The sequence below is a fragment of the Solea senegalensis genome, unplaced genomic scaffold (assembly GCF_019176455.1).
Source record: "Solea senegalensis isolate Sse05_10M unplaced genomic scaffold, IFAPA_SoseM_1 scf7180000014317, whole genome shotgun sequence".
Classification (NCBI taxonomy): Eukaryota; Metazoa; Chordata; class Actinopteri; order Pleuronectiformes; family Soleidae; genus Solea; species Solea senegalensis.
The window spans coordinates 20,817-38,739 of record NW_025321019.1 but is presented as its reverse complement, the minus strand read 5'-3'; the positions used below and the strand labels follow the sequence as shown (position 1 = coordinate 38,739).

General features: G+C 41.7%; 1 protein-coding gene across 3 annotated transcripts in view; it reads right to left on the bottom strand.

Annotated features, from left to right (window-relative positions):
* The window catches only part of cacnb2a (calcium channel, voltage-dependent, beta 2a), a 59,966-nt gene extending 42,495 nt beyond the window's left edge, over positions 1–17,471 (bottom strand). The window contains exons 1-2 of one of the 3 annotated variants that reach the window (XM_044016277.1): positions 17,186–17,471; positions 15,585–15,677 (exon numbers count right to left, since the gene is read on the bottom strand). In XM_044016277.1, coding sequence (XP_043872212.1) covers positions 15,585–15,677; positions 17,186–17,269 — 177 coding nt within the window. In that variant the 5' untranslated portion in view covers positions 17,270–17,471. Of the gene's footprint in view, positions 1–1,459; positions 1,858–15,584; positions 15,678–17,185 lie in introns of those variants that run through there. The other 2 variants (XM_044016279.1, XM_044016280.1) reach the window with 2 other exon arrangements.
* Positions 17,472–17,923: the final 452 nt, after the last annotated feature.

Here is a 17,923-nt window from a genome sequence, read left to right as displayed (position 1 = left end):
AATGACATCCTTAATGAATTATGTGTTTTCCACATATGTACAATTGTTTGTATAAACAGGACATTAATATTCATGTTAACTGTATACATTTATATAGCCCTCAGGTGAGTGTTCCCTTTCACAAAACGTAATATTATTGATTTCTCATTGAGCACTTTCTGATTAAAAACATTCGGATTATTATGTTACTATTATTATTTTTTTTAATAATATATTTCCACTAAAATAGTTCAGTAAAAATGGTTATGTCACGTATCAACTGGCTGAACTGCTAATACTTGCTCTGCACCGGCACTGTGCCATTAAGCACTGAGGTGCTTTAAGGTTCTCAACAGTACAGCTCTGTCTGTGCAGGTTCACAGTGAGGACAGAGAGCTGCGCTGCAGAGAGCGGTGGCGGCGGCCGCGGCAGCACCACATATGCACCATATGCGTGAGTCAAAGTGGAACAGCGTTTCCCTGCGGAGGAAAACACATAAGTACATCGCTATTTTACGCACACGTGCACACATACTGTATACCGGACAGTGTTATCAGTGTCAAACGTGAACATGGTGTACAGTGTATAAAAGGAGAATTGAGATTCCTCACACCATGATTGTGTCACGTGACAGACAGACCCTCCATAACATAACATTCATACCACGGAGGCTGAGCTGAACGGTTAGAGATTCAGCACAATCAGCAAGAGGCAATGTTTTTAACTCCACAGAAAGAGAAAGTAGCTTTGGGAGTGAACCATAACTCCATCTCATCCCCACTCCCCCCTCTTTTGCCCAAGTAGCTGATTTCATCCTCGTAAAGCCACTCTCACTCTAATCTCATGATCCGCCTACACTGGCAAAGAATCAGATACCAAACTCGCACACATTAAAATAACCTGTAGAAAACCATAAAAAAAAACCCTGTTTATTCACAGTTATTATTATTACTGCTAAGATAAAAAAACACTTTTAAGATACAACTTTGATTCATCGTAGCGGCCTTGCTCTCGTGACATGGGTGAAGTTGGCCGACTGGTAAACAGATTTCATAAAGTGAGCATGTCGTGGCTCATAGTTATATAATAACTAAACCTCTAAGCCTCTCTTTGGAATAGTAGCATCTAAAAAAAAACATGAAAATATACTGCAATAGTCTCGATGTTATCTCATAAACCACTGATAAAGAGGACAATACATCACATGGCAGCACTGGTGTCCAGCTGTTATCAAATATAACTGTTCATTTCAAACAAAAATCACTTAATCAGTAAGCAGTGACTAAACAAGACTAACGGTCTGTATGTACAGCTTCTCCAATAAAGAAACTCAATATTAAATACATGAAACAAGTCATCAAAAAACTTTTTGATTTAGTGACATTCGGCCCAACTGATTAATCGACGCAGCTCTAATTCAAAGCTCACAAGTTGAATGGTCAAGGAGGAAACACGCACTCCGCCAACACGCCTCACTTACCCATGAGACATTTTTATTCTTGGTTTGTTTGATCATGGCAACGAACAGCAGACGCGGCGAGCGAGAGAGAGAGAGAGAGAGTGAGAGAGTGTGGAGCCCTCTCCTCAGCAGATTTCAACCCCACAGCCTGTTGCGTGGGCAGGTCTGAGCAGGATCAGGGCTGATGGCTGGGGGCACGTCGCGGTCGCGCTCAGCCATAGGTCATCATCCACCCAACAAACCTGCGAGCCCAAGTATCCTGCACTGACTGAATCCAGCATCTGTCAGGAGGATCAGGCCGCCGCTCCACGCGCAGATTTTTCGCCTCCTTCACTTTGCAAAATGTAAATCTCACACAGGAGTTATCCGGCAAACTCTGAGGCTCTTCCTCCTCATGGCACACAGTGGCCTGATGGACTGATTATGTATTCACACGGAGTATGAATATGAAACATCCCAGCAGGTTTAAACCCCGCCCCGCTGAGCCACAGCGCGCACCCAATCGGGGAGCAGATCTTTGTGGACAGCTCCCGAGGGTGAGCTTATAGTAGCATTAGGATGAATATGCCGGGTCTCGGGAGGAGATGACGAGGCTCTGAAGTGACTGACAGGTCACTGACACCAGTAGAAAATGAAACAACAAATATAAAAACAACAGAAGTTCATCACCATTTCATCATCTACCTAAACTATTAACTCGCCTCTTTGCTGTCTAGTGTCTGCTCACTTTCTTTCCTCTTCCCACCCTTCCTCCGTCTCCCTCTGGACAACGTCTCCTTGCTCGGCTGGTTGCTGTTGTCATGGCACCACTGTGCTAAGAGACGACTACACTGACAGACGCCCAGTAAAAATGTAATAATCTGAGCTAATCTTTCATTTGTCAACTCATAATTTCTGCCTTAAACTCTCACTATTTTTTTTTACACTACAGAGTGTATTTTTTATAAATGTATATTGCACTGGTGCGTGTACATGCACGCACCAGTGCCAGCCAATATGACTAAAGAGTGGAAGTCCGACAGTTCAGTTCATACAGCTTCTGATCCATTTTTAAACATCTGTTGCTGCAATAATTAATTGTCTCTAGCATCCATATGGGCTGGAAGCCCCCCCTCTGGTGCACAAGGTTGTCTGCATCTCTCTGCTGTTAATTGGCCTTAAAGAACATCTGCTCCTGTTTTAAGTGATGCTCGGTTTGGCCTGGATGCACTGGAAGTCTGAGGTGCCAGTTTAATGGGCGCGAGCCGAGGCACACGGCTCCTTCGTCTCCACGCAGACGGCGTGAATGTCCATTTCTGCAGACTTCTGCACGCATTGTACGCAGCACAGGGTCTATTACAGAGCCAGTGCAAACTAAGAGATAGGTGGTCAGTATGCAGGAGGACTTACTTGATCAAAGTGGACCTTAATATGCCTTTAAAAACTCTCAAAGAAGAAGTCAGTGACACAAAGGAGGAGACGGCAAAAATGAACCCTCATCAGGTGATGAAAATGCAGCACTGACTGCGTCTGTATGGCATCTGCACATTTGATTTACAAAAGAAAATCATTAACTCAAATTTAGACAAACACATTCTTACTAAAATATTAATTAATATAATAAATCTGACTATATAACAGGGGAAGATTTTGTCGATATATATTTTTGTTCGTGTGTCGTTTCGTGTCCAGTGTGTAGGATTTAGAGGGATTCTGTCAAAAGAAATTGAATATAATATTTACAATATTTCCATTCATGTTCTGTTCTCATTGACTTATAATGAGCCCTTTATCTGACACAGGGATTGAGAAAAAAGCATCGACTCAGTGAAGCAGGGAACACAAATCCTTCGCACTGGTTCTTAAAGTATTCACGATTACTTCAATTCATTATGTAACTTTACTACTAAAAACTACTTTTTTTCGGTCTGTGCCCGTTGCGGTCACTGATTGATTGATACAAATATGCCGTACCATTATGTGGTATGCATTTCAGCGAATGAACGTGTTATAAAACATCATCCAAACCAACAGAAATTGAATCCATAAAGCTACAGTCAGTGGTTTGGTGTCATGGCATTACATAATAAAATACCCTCATCCATTAACTCACCACATTATACTGTTTATTTTGTAGGCAATGAGCTGAAACTTTCTCCCATGACTTCACCTCCCCCAGACAAGTGAGAGTTTTAAAACTCAGAATGACGGTCAGTGCAGTGCAGTGTCACTGACATCACGGTTTCCAGGCTGAAGTGGAGCTAGACTTGGTGTAGCCCCACACAGATATACTTTATTGTATATCACACTTTCCAGTCCCTCAGTGAGGTGAAAGATTATGTAAAAGCTGTAAAAATCCACCAAGATCCGAGACATTCCTTAGGGCCTCTGTGGCCAATTAGCTGCTCAGTTTCCGGACATTTCCATACACTCTGGAAATGTGAAAGAACGCATGGCTACTGCCAAGGAAACCCTGCTCTAGTCTGCTCTGCGCTGGCTTGACTGTCCTCCCTGGGCGTGCATCCCAAAGCCTGGAAAACTGGGAATTCCAGGTCATACTTTTGTCATGGGAGATTAGCTCACCACTCCGCACACAAAGCTCTGGGTTTTTTCGGAGAAAAATACAATTTCTTCTGTGTAATGCTCCAGTATTATTATAGTCATTCTCAATCTGTGTGGTGACTTGTGCACCACGTGGAATTTACCAGCATTTTCAAAGCCTCTTAGCACCAACCACCTTGTAAAAGATGAGTTTTGTTGTTGGTTTGTGGTGGGATTTTATCTTCAATTACACCTATGATCAGATACCACTTTATATGTGGCACTATAATAAGGACATTGTTTTAGTTAGTCATTTGACCTCAAGTGACATAATACAAATTTGCTGAGACACTAAGGAAATAGTGGGTCAAACCTACGTAGCCATTACGATTAAGCCTTCTTCCGTCAGTCGGTACAGAAAACGCAGCTATGTGGAGCTGATAGGCAGCATTGTGTGAATTTGACAATGGGTTGACGGTAAAATACATTAGTTTTTATTTTAAAAAATGCTTTAAACGCTTTAACACATAAGCGCATTAGCCTTCTGTGCCATATTCCTCCACAAAATAAAATACATATCTATGTGTGCAATTTGACGCAACTTCTCTGATTTCATTCCGAGTGTCCCTGCTGCTGCACCTCCACCGTGGTGAGCAGGAAATCCTAGAAAACAAAGGGGAAGAATGAAGTCGAGCCTGCTGTCTTCAATTAGCCAAGTTTCCGTGAGGATTGTCTGGGACTGGCTACTCAGTCTGTCAGACGGAGTCCCATCCGGCTGGGTCTCCGTGCTCCACATTCCATCCAAAGCGGAATTGTGTTCCAGCCCATTTCAGACGTAAAGCAGTGGTTTGGTGCTCCATATTGGAAACATGTGAGAGGAGTGTCACAGAGAGAGCGGTGTGTCACGGCAACTGGGGTTCTCTCAAGGTCAGCACTTCACGGGCACTTCAGATACTCCGCGAGCCAAGAGCTCTGGGTCTAACTGCAGTAATTATATTAATATCAACATGCTCAGTTTGTGCACGGCCATTAAACACAAACACATGCTACAGATGATACACCACCTAAGTGAACGGTTTGTTTTCATGCAAATACCTTACACATGGGGTGTTCCGGTTTGGACTATCAACAGCTGGTTGTACACTAATCCACTCATCAGTTAAATTAAAGCTTACTCAGTTGTTCAGTCAGTGGTGATCCAGCCTACTGATCGCGTGTCACACAAAACCAGATTGTGTAACCAAACAACAGTAGTGTGCAAAGGACTACTCCAGTTTTTCTTTTCCATAATATCTGGGGTAAAACGTTTGTCTCGGTTGAGAAGCTGGAAACTTGGAAGTCCACATTCTTAGACAGACTACGTCAGAGAGTCTTGGTCCCGTTTCCAAAAGGGTTTTCCAAAGAAGAGCAGCCTTGCTTCGGAGACAACTGGTGTATCACTTACAGACCTCACTGTCATAATTCATTTAGCACCAGGGAGCTGTTTAATGGAGTGTTCAGATCATCCTTATTAACAGCAAAATCTGGCAAATAACAAGTTGGTGTAATGTCTTCAACAGGTGACAGTGACTGGGAAAAAATGGCAATTTCAGAGGATAAAACAGCATCTAACCCTTTCTGACATTGGAATTCATGGCCAGGATCCAGCGGTTTTGGGAAACCCACAACTATGCCGACCTCAAGCAGTGACTGGCCAGGTCTGCCAAGGTAAGAGCCTTTGCAGCCATATTTTCTTCTACTTGGCCCAGCTACCTGTCGCCTGTGTGGGTACACATGAGTGTCACACTATGAATGTCCCCCAGGATAGACCATGCACTGTGTTCATCCCCATCATCAAATTATTATTGCTGCTGCTGCTTATTGCCCCGCCTCCTCCTAACGAGGGCTGTCTTTTCACTCCACCTTTAACTGTGGCCATCTGGAAGAGTTAAAACCTTCAGACAACCAGCTTATTTTGAGCATAACCCCGGCCTTCAGTCACAGTGGATGAAAAAGCCTCCGGAGGAAGTAGTGTTCCTATTCTCTTTAGTAGTCTGAATGTGTTGTTAATCACAGGGTGTCGACTGTTTATGTGTTTTATGGGTAAATTTACCACTAAACAAGTGCATTATGTGTCAGTTGTCCACCATGTGTTGAAGGTGAAACTTGAGCTGAGCTATCACGTCCCGGGTTTCCCACTTTTCATTTTTCCGTTTTGCCATCTTCACTCCATAAATAAAGCAATCTTTGTTCAGATAGCACTTCTCATACTGATAAAATGTATGCTTGAACAGTTGACGTGTACGTTTTTCGGGACGAAATTGCAATAATCACTTTTTCAATCAAGAAACAAAGGCATGAATTAAAGTCTGCACTGGCTTCTGAAAACAAATGGCAATTTTCTTAAGTCGATAAAACACCACTTTCGTAATCCTAATTATGTGGTTCAGAGTTCAAATCTGTACCAAAATGACTTTTAAGATGCTTAAATTGGTCACTTGGTCTCTGTGGGTTTCATCACCATTAACTTAAACCTGAGTTTAGAAGGAAATGATCGACAGTCCAGGAATACAATGCTTCAAAACCTGAAGATATTCACTTTTCTATCACATCCGATTGAACAAATCTTTGTAATCTTTTTTTTTTATCATATATTTATATGTAGGTTCCCGAGACTGAGAGACAAAAGTAACTGACCAAACAGCTGTTGGGTTATAGAGCCAATTATTATGTATTTTAAACAAAATATTCAACCAATTTGGGGGAAAAAAAGCTTTCGATTTAGCACTAAACTGGTCCGCACAGCAAAAGTTTGAACAGTTATATTAATGTCACTAAAGATATCTTTAGTATATCTCTGCCTCTTATGCATTCACTCAGTCTTTATGGCTCATTGAGCTCAGAACATTTTGTTCAAAAGACCAACACACTTTTACTTTGACTGATTAAAAAAAAAAAAACATTTTCATTTCTGAAGATTTCTCTTTGCAGGAACGTGTGTTCATGTTTCAATGTGCAAGAGAGAGGTAGAAGTGTAACATGGCCATCTAGTGGCAAAACTAAATGAGAGAGGACTGTGTTATCTGCAGTGCTGAAGAACTGTGTGGATGAAGTGGAAAACACCCTTTTTTTTCTTTTTCCAAACAGTGCTACGCGGCTCCACTTTCTTTAACTGAGACTTCCACATGCGAGTCAACAGAAACTAACGTGCTGAGCGACAGCAGTGGGGGATGTGAAGGACAATATGGAGAAAAATGCACACATCATCAATTTTCCCACCTCAGAAGTCATAACCTGTTAACAGATTAAGGAGCACATTGTCCTCTCGCTGCATTTCATCACAGAGCCAAACAGCCACAGTCCATTTTCCTAATGAGACACTGGCACAGGCAGAAGACGTGAAATAAAGGAGCAAAATAAAGTCCAGCTGCCATCCGAGATTATGACTGCAGTGTCGGCACTTGAAAACATCACAACCACAGCTCTGTGTCCAAACCCTGGAAGAAATATGAAATAAAAGATTTATCGTATCTGCATGCATGCTGAGACCAGAGCGCTGCAGAAAAATAAGAGCATATGGGACTGATTCAGAGGAGAGATCCAGCAGTGAACAGTGATTATCACACAGGGACAAGCTGGCACATGTCCACTGACCGTTGACTCCAGTATCTTCCAAGTAAAATGAGTATTATCAGTAAAAAGTTGTACAAGAACCATCTCTGCATTATTCATACAATACAGCGTGTAATGAAACAATCATCATAAAGCCACGTTTAAGACACATTAAGTCCACACATGCTGGCCGGTGTTGCCTTCATCAGCTTCTCCTAATCTCTGTCACACAAACACATCCTGTCCTCTGGTTGCTGCCATAAATCAACTCACATATGGAAGCTGTGCTCTCCGGCGATGGCCCAGCCCACAGCACGGCATGAAGGGGACCAGGGCGGGGAGGAGCGCACCGCCGTCTCACAGACTCCCTGTCAGGCAGCAGCATCCGCTCAGCCTCGGTCCATGCCTGCACACTTTGCCCACAGAGGGTGTGGGCCACCAGAAGACACAGAGGTGAGGAAGACCACTGAGGGAAGAGTGAGCAGCCTCAGCTGAGGACTGGCGTTTTCCTCGCAAGCCTGCTGACTTAAAAACTCAGAATTCAAGAAGTCTGATTGTCATATTCCCTCCTCCTCCTCATCCTCTTCTTCTATCCATCTCCTGACGTCCACACGCTGACAGCAAGGTGTACGTCCGAGCCAGCGGTTTATCCCCGCACCCGAAATCTGTAACAGCCTCCTGCTGATCCTCTGTGCTGCCAAATCCTCTGCAGTGCTGCTACAGTATGCTGTGGCAGAGACATACAGTCGCAGGCTGGCACACGGGGTTCAACTGCTGGTGGATTTAAGACACACACTCATCAATACATACACAAGTTCCTTCTCGGCACGAGGAGGAGGAGGAGGTGGAGCCCTCGGTGTCCTTTGCTGACCGCTGTCCCCTTTGCTTGTTAATGGAGGGCGTTGCCTCTATACTTCACGCCTCTCTCATTATCCAAGGTTCACTTTAAAAGATTGATATGCACACGCGCACACACACACACACGCTGTGGGCATCTTTGCGAGTCCGTGGACCTCATTTATTTTCCTATTCCAATATTACTGCGTCTTCTTTTTATTTGTTACCGTATTTCACTGTGATTAACCGCTTATTTGCATTACATTATCGTCATAATTCTCTCTGTGCTAGTGGTTAAGACAGATCCTGAGGCAGCCGCTGCTTGCTGAAGAGACTGCACTGTGCTTTTTTATCATAAAGGCAGCGTGTATGTATGCATGTGTGTGTGTGTGTGTGCCTGGGTGTGTATTACTCATGTTGTGGGGACCTAAGTATGTTTACACAGTCACATTATAGGGATTTAACTTCCTTATAGGGACAAAAAGTAATATGTATTGGCATGAACACCTACCTTGTCAGGACCAGTAGTCCTCATGGAGACCAAAACCTGGTCCTAACGAGGCAGAAGCTCATTTGTGAGGAACTGGTTAAGGTTAGTTCTTAAACTTTTTATTCTAAATGTGTGTGTTTTACTTAAAGCAAGAGCAGAAGCATAATTCTGCCTGTGATGCAGAGTGAAGTTGCCTGGTACTGTTCAGTGTTGCCAGAGTGTGAATTCAGAGCCAGTGTGATAGTTCCCCCTTCCTCGGGTGATTGAATCCACACCGACATGCCGCCTCCTTCTGCGTGGTAACTGCTGCGTCAGCCAGAAATGCGCATATATGCAAATCTCTGTTTCAATGACAGGAACAGGAGAGTGCAACAAAAAAAAAACACGATGCAAATCGGTTATCGATTAAAAACGATGAATATACAGATACAGCACATCGATGTGTGTATACACGACCCTTATTCACACTTTGATTGAGGTGAAACCTTATACAGTCCACAGCTCAAATTGTTGTTTTGGTGCGTCGACACAAAAATCAATCATGGTATCAGTGTGTACATATATGATACACAGTATACTGTATGTACACATGCAGCTCAGCTGCTATTCCTGACACTGTCTTTTATCAGCGTTGACACTTCTTATTTTACAGCCAATATTTCACACTGTGACGTGTGTCTGTTGTGATGGAAAGGCAGCATTATAAACAGAGTGATGTGCACCTTCCAGTCAAAGAGGAATCTACCTCTCTATCAGTTTATCTGTCAGAGGCTGTCCGTCTTTGAAAAGTAATCACCTGAGCTGTCGTGCTGAGGCCATGAATCTGCAGGGAAACATGTCTGCACTCATAAACACTGACTGTCTAAATTTAATTTCTTCCTAGATGCACCTTCTGAGCTACACTTCAGGTTATCTCTTCCAAACTTGTAAATAATACAGAGGTCTCCACCGTACACGGCGAGATCGCAGTCAATCAATCACTGAGGCAGCAAACACCTGAAGACACAAATCTATTTTATGCATAAGAAGAAACTAATTAAATTAAATCCAAAAAACCTGTTCTGCACTGTTCATGTAAAAAAAGAAAAAGAACCTACATAGTTTAGCAACAGAACCATTAAGATGGTGATAAATGACAAGTTTAAATAGACCACATAGAAAAGTGGAATTATCAAAAAAAAGACTCTGCGGTTAATGGAATAATTAATCATGTGGCCATTAAATACACATTCCATTTGAAATGACTTCTTCCACTAACACAACATAAATCATTTTCAACCTCAGGCCCAAAAAACACCAGCGATGGTCACTAAATAAAGATAGCACATCTCTTTAAGCCAGTGTTTGGCAGACTGTTATCTGTCCCTTATGAATATTATTATTAAAATAGAATACTTTGATCACCTTTACTCATAGGGGGGGAAATGACCTTCTCCACCAGGGGGGGTGGCAGTGCATTGCAGATGCCAAATTAATTATGCCTTTGCCACACAGCAGGGTGGGGGAGTGCGAGGAGACTGAGAAACTTGGATTGACGCCGTTGTTAATGCACAACAAGCTCTAAAAAAGAAGTGTTTTTGGTTTGTTGTTTAATAAAACCCTTCAGCTTACTTTGTAAGCTGCCTGCCAGGCTTGTGTTGTCCCAGTGTTCTCAGTGTAACTGCTCCTGCATTAATTCAATTCACCACTAGATGTCAGTCTAGTGCCACTGATAAAAACTGCCTTTCTTGAATCCACACTTTCATTCTAATATAGTATTTAAATTTTACTATTATGGTTACGCATGTCACGTAAGGTTCAGACATAGTCCTGCAAGAGTAAAGTTCCACTGCAACTCTTCTCAGCCATATCTGAGTCAGAGGATGACGTCATCTCCTTTCCCCTTCTCAACATTAAGTGGGGAAAAAATAATAATCAAGCGGATGATGACAAGAAAGAAATGCCTGCTATCTGGGAAGCAGTAAAGGGGGTTTCCTGCTCACACCACACCCGCTCAGACAGCCTTTCATCGCCAAATCCTTCCCTTCCACTCTCGATGTACAGACACAGAGGCCCTGACTGTAATTATATACTGTACCACGCAAAAGGCTGCTGCAAGTGGGAGACATCAAGAGACACCGTTACACAGAGATAGAGGTGAAAGAGACAGACGGAGGAGGGATAGGCAGAGGGGAAGTGGGAGGCCTGGTGCAACCATTTACATAAACATAACAACCATGACACGCAGCCGGAAGTTAATTATGACATAATGCTTGCAAGTTATGTAAAATTGCACTTTGAATTTGTACGTTTTTATCATCGCTTCATTAACTGTTACAAAGCTATTTTAGTTTTGTTTACTTTAGGTTCTACAAACAACAGTTAAGTCAGGGATGAAATGGGCCACTGCCATGTTTTTTTTTTCTTTTTACTGTCAATTAATTCCATGAAAACACAAAAAAAATGAATTGTTTCTGTTGTATTTAGCCAGAACCACACTCCTCTGTGCCAAAGGCCTCCACTGTTGTCCTCACTAAAACATATAAATGTGACTTTAAGTTGCACTTAAAGGTCCAAGTTCTTTCATTTTCCAATAATGGCAACGTCATTTCTTTTCAGTCAATACAAAATAAACCAAAGTATGTCTCACAGATGAAAACAGTTAAACACACTGTTTCCAAACTGATTTAAAAATGTATTTAGCATTTAACAGGATAAATGTGTTCAGGAGAATTGGGATTTTTTTAAGCTATAGTGTAGCACCCACTTTATGTGTTATTTCAAATAAATGCCTGTGTTATTTCAAATAAATGTTCTAATAGAACCAGGGGTGAAACTGACCACAACAAAGAGGTGATCTGACACTCTTCTTCACAGCTCCCACATTTTAAAATAATTCTATTTCACTACATAGATGTACATGTAGTACATATATTTAATTTAATCCTGTTTTATGTCCTGGGTTTTGTCTCTCACTCTTTGTAAACTGTGTTTCTAGAGCAGTGCTATATAAAGAAAGTATGTTATTATTATTCAGGGTCATTTGGGGGAACTGGATTGCTTCCCAAGATGCATTAGAGGGAAGCAGACGCTGTAAACACAGTGCCAGGGTACACATTGGCATTTACACATATGGTCAAAAAAATAAAGGAAATATTGGATTGCAAATTACGCACAGATTGGCTCTGACATCACCTGCAACTCTGTGTAAATATTAATAAATAGGAAACCTGCGTCCGCGCTGATATTTCACAACACTTCTGCAGGTAGATTATGTATTATGTAAAAATGTTCCTTCTCAATTATGTATTATACCACCCGCCCACAACCTTCCCACTCTTAATTTGAATTATATCTCTTTATGAACCACAGATTAACTCTATGCGCGTGGATATATCTGTACCTTGTTCATCTCTAGAATCTATTTTTGCCAAATTTTTGAATCCATCACAGAGCATTTTCTGATTTCTATTGGTGTGGGCGAATACCGGTATCAATATAATACATTTTTATTTACATCTAGCCGCTAATTATCCCAGCGGCAAAACAAGAAACAGGGGGAAACTGCTCCACTTTTACAAGGTTAAAGAATTGTTACAGTAAGCTTAACAGCTGTAGTTTCCTTTTTACGGTTAAAGAAAACAAGAGTATTACGCCAACCTTCCCTGTGCAAGATAGGGGATATAATATGCGTGTCATAGAAACCATACCTTTAAAAGTCTTACAAACTTAACATGAATGTTTGTTCACATGGGTTTTTTTCTCCGTAAACTCTCATAAATATTCCTAAGAGAAGTGGTCATCATCATCATGCTTTTCTACCTCATGGGAAATGAGCCCACAAATGTCTTGACTGTTCAAACAGGACGGCCAAGCAGTCTGACATAGAATACTTCGTCACAATCAGAACAAGACCACCTCCAGATAGATACAGAAATAAAAATCACCTGCTGCAGTGCAGAGTTGTTTTTGTACTTTGTCAATGAAGAGCTGCGCTCTTCGCTGCCTCCACAGCTAAATGGTCTGGTCTGTCCGAGACCTTCACCCTTCCCAGCCTCCTCCACAGCCTCACTGGGCAGGAGGCCATGACCACAGGGAACGTCTCCCATCCTTTCTCTCTCAACCTACTCGCTGTCTGCCCTCTGCCCTCTCTATCTCTATCTCTCGGAGCATGAGTAACTCTGTTTTTCAGGAGCTGTTTATACACAGTTACTGGAAAGTCATGTTTATGACCCCTGAAGCTGCAGTGGATCGATCACACGGTGACTCTCGCGGAGCCCGAGATGTTTTGTTTGAGACGCCTACAGGAATGAGATGAAGAAACATGTCAGACGGGAGGTAGAGCAAAATAAAACTGTGAGGAAGATGGTTTGATAAATCTCAAATCCTGACATGTAACCATTCTGCAACGGCAGCTTCATATGTTGATGGTGACAAGAGAAAGTAAAACAAAGATTAAATGTCGGGGGCAGATGACAGGTTGATGAATCGCGGGGGTGAGATAACCACACAGAGGTTGGTTACATACTTTCCTGGGATAGCGTTAGTTTAGCGATTTGAAAACCACCCTCTCATTCTTCAGTGAAAAGTGAAAATAATCATGAGGCGGCATGATTGAGCACAAGCAAGAAGAAAATAAGGTCACATAAGAAGTGCTGTTATGATAAAACGAATGAAAAACCGTATTTACATTGTTGTCCAAACAGAGGAGACATTACTGGAAGGTCTGCTATTCCTGGAGCCCTCTCGCTGCAAATATCTAAAAGGAGACACTTGTGCTCGGCATGTGGGGGCCTTACTCACCCTGAAACACATTACTCCTCCAACCTCCAAACATCCCGCCACTGCCTCTTATAATTGCCGCTCATCTTTTTCTAGGATGTGGTGTTAGAGTGGAGATAGATGTTCACTTTCTGCCGGATTGTGTTTGTGTGTGACGGGACTCAGACGGGAAGGGGAACTCCTCATTTGGGGAGAGGATTGTGGGAATGGGCATGAACTCCCAAGAGTGGCAGTGAAAATAAGAAATCGGGTCACTTCTTACTAAACAGCTGCCGCTGAGCTGTAACACTGGTGAAAGCTGCTCATTGAGAAGTTCTCGATGACCTTGAGACGGAGCAGGCAGCAGGCCAAAAGGCGCTGGTTTTGCTCTGATCTCCTCCAGCGTCACGTTTCCCCGCTGCTGTCGTGCCAAAGACAAGGAGATGTGTGACTCCTCCAAAAAAGGCAGAAACATTTAGGCAGGGGCGCGCGTCCTTAACTCAGCCCGGCGTGTTCCTTACAGGTCCGCTCAACAAAGACCAGACACTTTGAGTGTGTACATCTGCTTCATAACAGGCCACTGTGTTGCTGGTCGCCACTTAACATACTGTACCCAACAGTGTTTACAGACAGCTTTCACTGCGATGCACATCTCATCACTGATGGATGATGATTGCTGAAGGGGGGCTCTTATGTCAGTTTGCATTCACTGACAGGGATTTACACATTCAGGCACACACACTTGCTAAATTCCAACATGAAGTCACTTAAGCAACACCATTTAATTACTCCTCATGATATTCTTGTGCAGGAGACGTGGATTTCACCAGTAAGGCGGAGTATTGGCAAGAATACAAGGGTGATGATGCGATTTGCAATATAAAGCCATGCTTATTGATACAGTACAACAAGCAATGACAATACATAGTTTTCTTTGTGATATGAGAAGTGCAGCGAGTGGGACAGAGTCAAATGGCCAAAAACATATAGCCAAGCAGTGGTTGGAGGCGTAATACAACACAAAACTCACTATATTGATAAAGCAATTCAAATAATCAATACTGTATCACAGCATTAAATAACACTAAGTCACGCCTTACTTGAAGTATTTAAAGTTGAGCAAATGATGTGTTTTATTTATTTATTTATTTATTTATTTATTTCGGTCACGACATTTAGATCACTCATCACACATCAGCGTAGTTCACGCAATACACATAACCGAAAGGGAAAGCGGGAGAAGCAAAAGTATATCTAGTCCCGCCCCCCTTATCATCATACAATACATAATTATTCTTTTCTTATGACATTTGACAAAAACATGTTTCAGCATCAGGTAGCACTCATTTTGAGCAATGTCCTGAAAGCTAATGAGCACTCAGAGATTCTTCCAATATATACTGTATCATTTGTTCTGGTTACAACTGGTGTATACTGAATGACAATAAAGCCCTCTCTAAATACCCCCTCTATACTGATATTGTATCAGAATGCCGTTGTGCGTTCGCACTCGCATTCCGCTTGTGTGAAATGCTAATTAACACAAACAATCCAGTGAAACAAATAATAAAAAAAAAGCCAAAAAAGAATTTGGTGTGAACATGCGTTCAGGCAATTCTACTTGCCCCTCCCCTTCTACGACAGGGGAGGGGCATGCATCACAGGGCTAAACCTAGGATAATCAAAAATACTGTTCCACTGTGTATACCAGGTGTATGTGATCAGGGGAGAGAGATGAGAGAGCAAATCTTATTGGGAATAAATGTGCTTCCTGTGAAAAGTACATAGCTGACTTTGCCCGGCCTATTTACACCACTGTATTTTAACGTTGGCGACAAAAGGTGCTACTTCAAGAGCTCCATATCTTCTCAGGTGGTACTTAAGGTACTTAGGTGGTATAAAAACACTGAGAACCACAGAGTTCCATAAGTTACACAACAAACCAAGGTGAATTGTCTTTCTTTTTACCTGGCGCACAAGGCTGTTGGTTGTTGTGTCGGAGGAGGTGCTGCCGTCCGATCCTTTAAATCGACCTTTTCTTCTCGCTCCTCTGCCTTGAGACTTCAAACACAAACAGGAAAGCAGTTACACAAACTTAACACAAACACAGTCTCAGCTTTCAGTGTTTTATTACTATGACTAGTGACTGCATGTTATACCAAGTGTCTTCAAATGATGGTAATTATGTGGGCGGTCTTTAATGCACACGGTGATGTGATGAGGGGCTGTATGTGTAATGCACTGAGCCCGAGAGCTAATACAGTGTGTGTATTATTAGTGTGGCAACAGAAAAAAGGGAAATTCATTTCAAGTGTGCCTTTTATTGCATCTCATTCACCCAGAACAAACATGTTTATCGTGCATATGGAGGGAGAGAGAGATAGTCTGGAGGAACAGATGCACACTTTTACCTCTGTAAACTAAATATATCTTGTATTAAAATGTACAATATGATTATTTGTACTTTGTTTCCTTAGGATATCTGAACATTTTTACGGGCTAAAACACTATTGGAAAGTAAGTACTTTTACTCAAGGGCATCACTAAATGTACAAACAAATGACCTAAACTCTATTCACCTACATATCTCAAGTAAATACTATCATTGCACACCCACCAATACATTTATGTGACAGCTAATTTGCAGATTATAATTTTCTCCTCAAAAATTCTGATCAATATTGATTTAAACTATGACCTCTCACCTAGTTTTACCATTAAAATTATTTTCTTTTTCATTCATGTCATTTCATCCCCTATATTTTTCTATTGTATACATTTACATCATCTGATTATCTCAGAATAGTAATAAAAAAAATACACAAACATTATAAAACACATTAAAGTAATCCACATATCAGTCTAACAGAGGAAATTATGAATACTGCATTATTTCTTTTAACCCGTGTTCATTTAAGATACAAACTAGTAATGTAGTGTTTTTTTATTGTTCTTTCTCGATTAATCAATTAATAATTAAAATGAATCATTAACTAGTTTGTTTTTTTCTGCTTCTTGAATGTAAATATTTTCTGGAGTTTTTTGCTCCGTATGGAAGAAATGACAAAACAAGCCCTTTTAGAACATCATCATATACAGGTTTAAGGAAAAACCTCTCCTTTTCTTACATTTTATGGACCAAAGATCAGTTGCATCCCTATTGTTCTTTAATATTATTGATATTCTTACAATATTATTTACTTATGTTACTCTAAAATCTTTTTCATTAAGTTAAACACTAGTCTATGCAGTTCCATAATCATCAGGCAGCCTGTCAAATCACTTCATCTACTCTAAATACACATTTAATGTCAACCTCCAGAAGAAGTTGTTGTAATCTTTGAAGATTAGATTGTAGATTGACAGACCCACATGAGTTATTGAGGCAGGTATAAACAACAGCCATGGTGACTTTTTTAGGTTTTAAAAAAATCTAAATTCAGTGACATGATGTCCTCGCGGGCAACTGCGTCTTTTCTTGTCTTTGGCGCACCAAACTTTTAACGCACTGACTGACACAGACTTTCAGGTGAAGAAACATCGGCGTCGGTTGAGTTAAATTCACTTACTTGAAACATCGGATGTTCCAGCGAGTCCATGTGTTTGCTCGCAGGCGTAGTTGCTGCTCGTGTTTTGGGACTAGTGACGACCATTACCACAAACTGACCACATATAATCTCGGCGTGGACACACGCAGCGGAGTCGCTGGACAAACGCGAGAAGACATGGTTGTTTGGTTGTTGTTGGTTTCATTTACTCGTTTAACCGGTTCATGTTGACGACGTTGAGGCGCTGCTGTCCACCTGTCGCTCCGCAATTCTTCAAGTTGGAGGTGAGGAGGAGCTTGGGCGGAAGAGACGCAACTCTCCTCCACTTCCCATGATGGTGGTGATGATGATGAAGAGGGTTTGCCCTCCTACCCACACTGACTAACACCTCCTCACTGCACTCACTGAATACTGCGCCCAAGCACAAAGATAAACCGATATGATAAAACATGTCAAGTTATTTATTTACTGGAAGACAACAACTTGGTTCAAACTACTTACATTTCTAACACCATGGTTCTCAAACTGTGGTGCGCGTACCCCCAGTAGTACGTGAGCTCGTTCTCTGCGCTCCCTCACTTTTGTTGACAAAATGACAACATAACAAAATAATTGGAAGTATCTAACATTAGATACTTTTGTCGAATGATGACAGGGGAGACTTGGGGAACGTGTTCCAGACAGAAAGCGACTCCAAACCTGTGACTACTTCCAGTCCATTGAGCTTTCGGACCAAAGCTTAGTAGCTTCCCAAGGCCT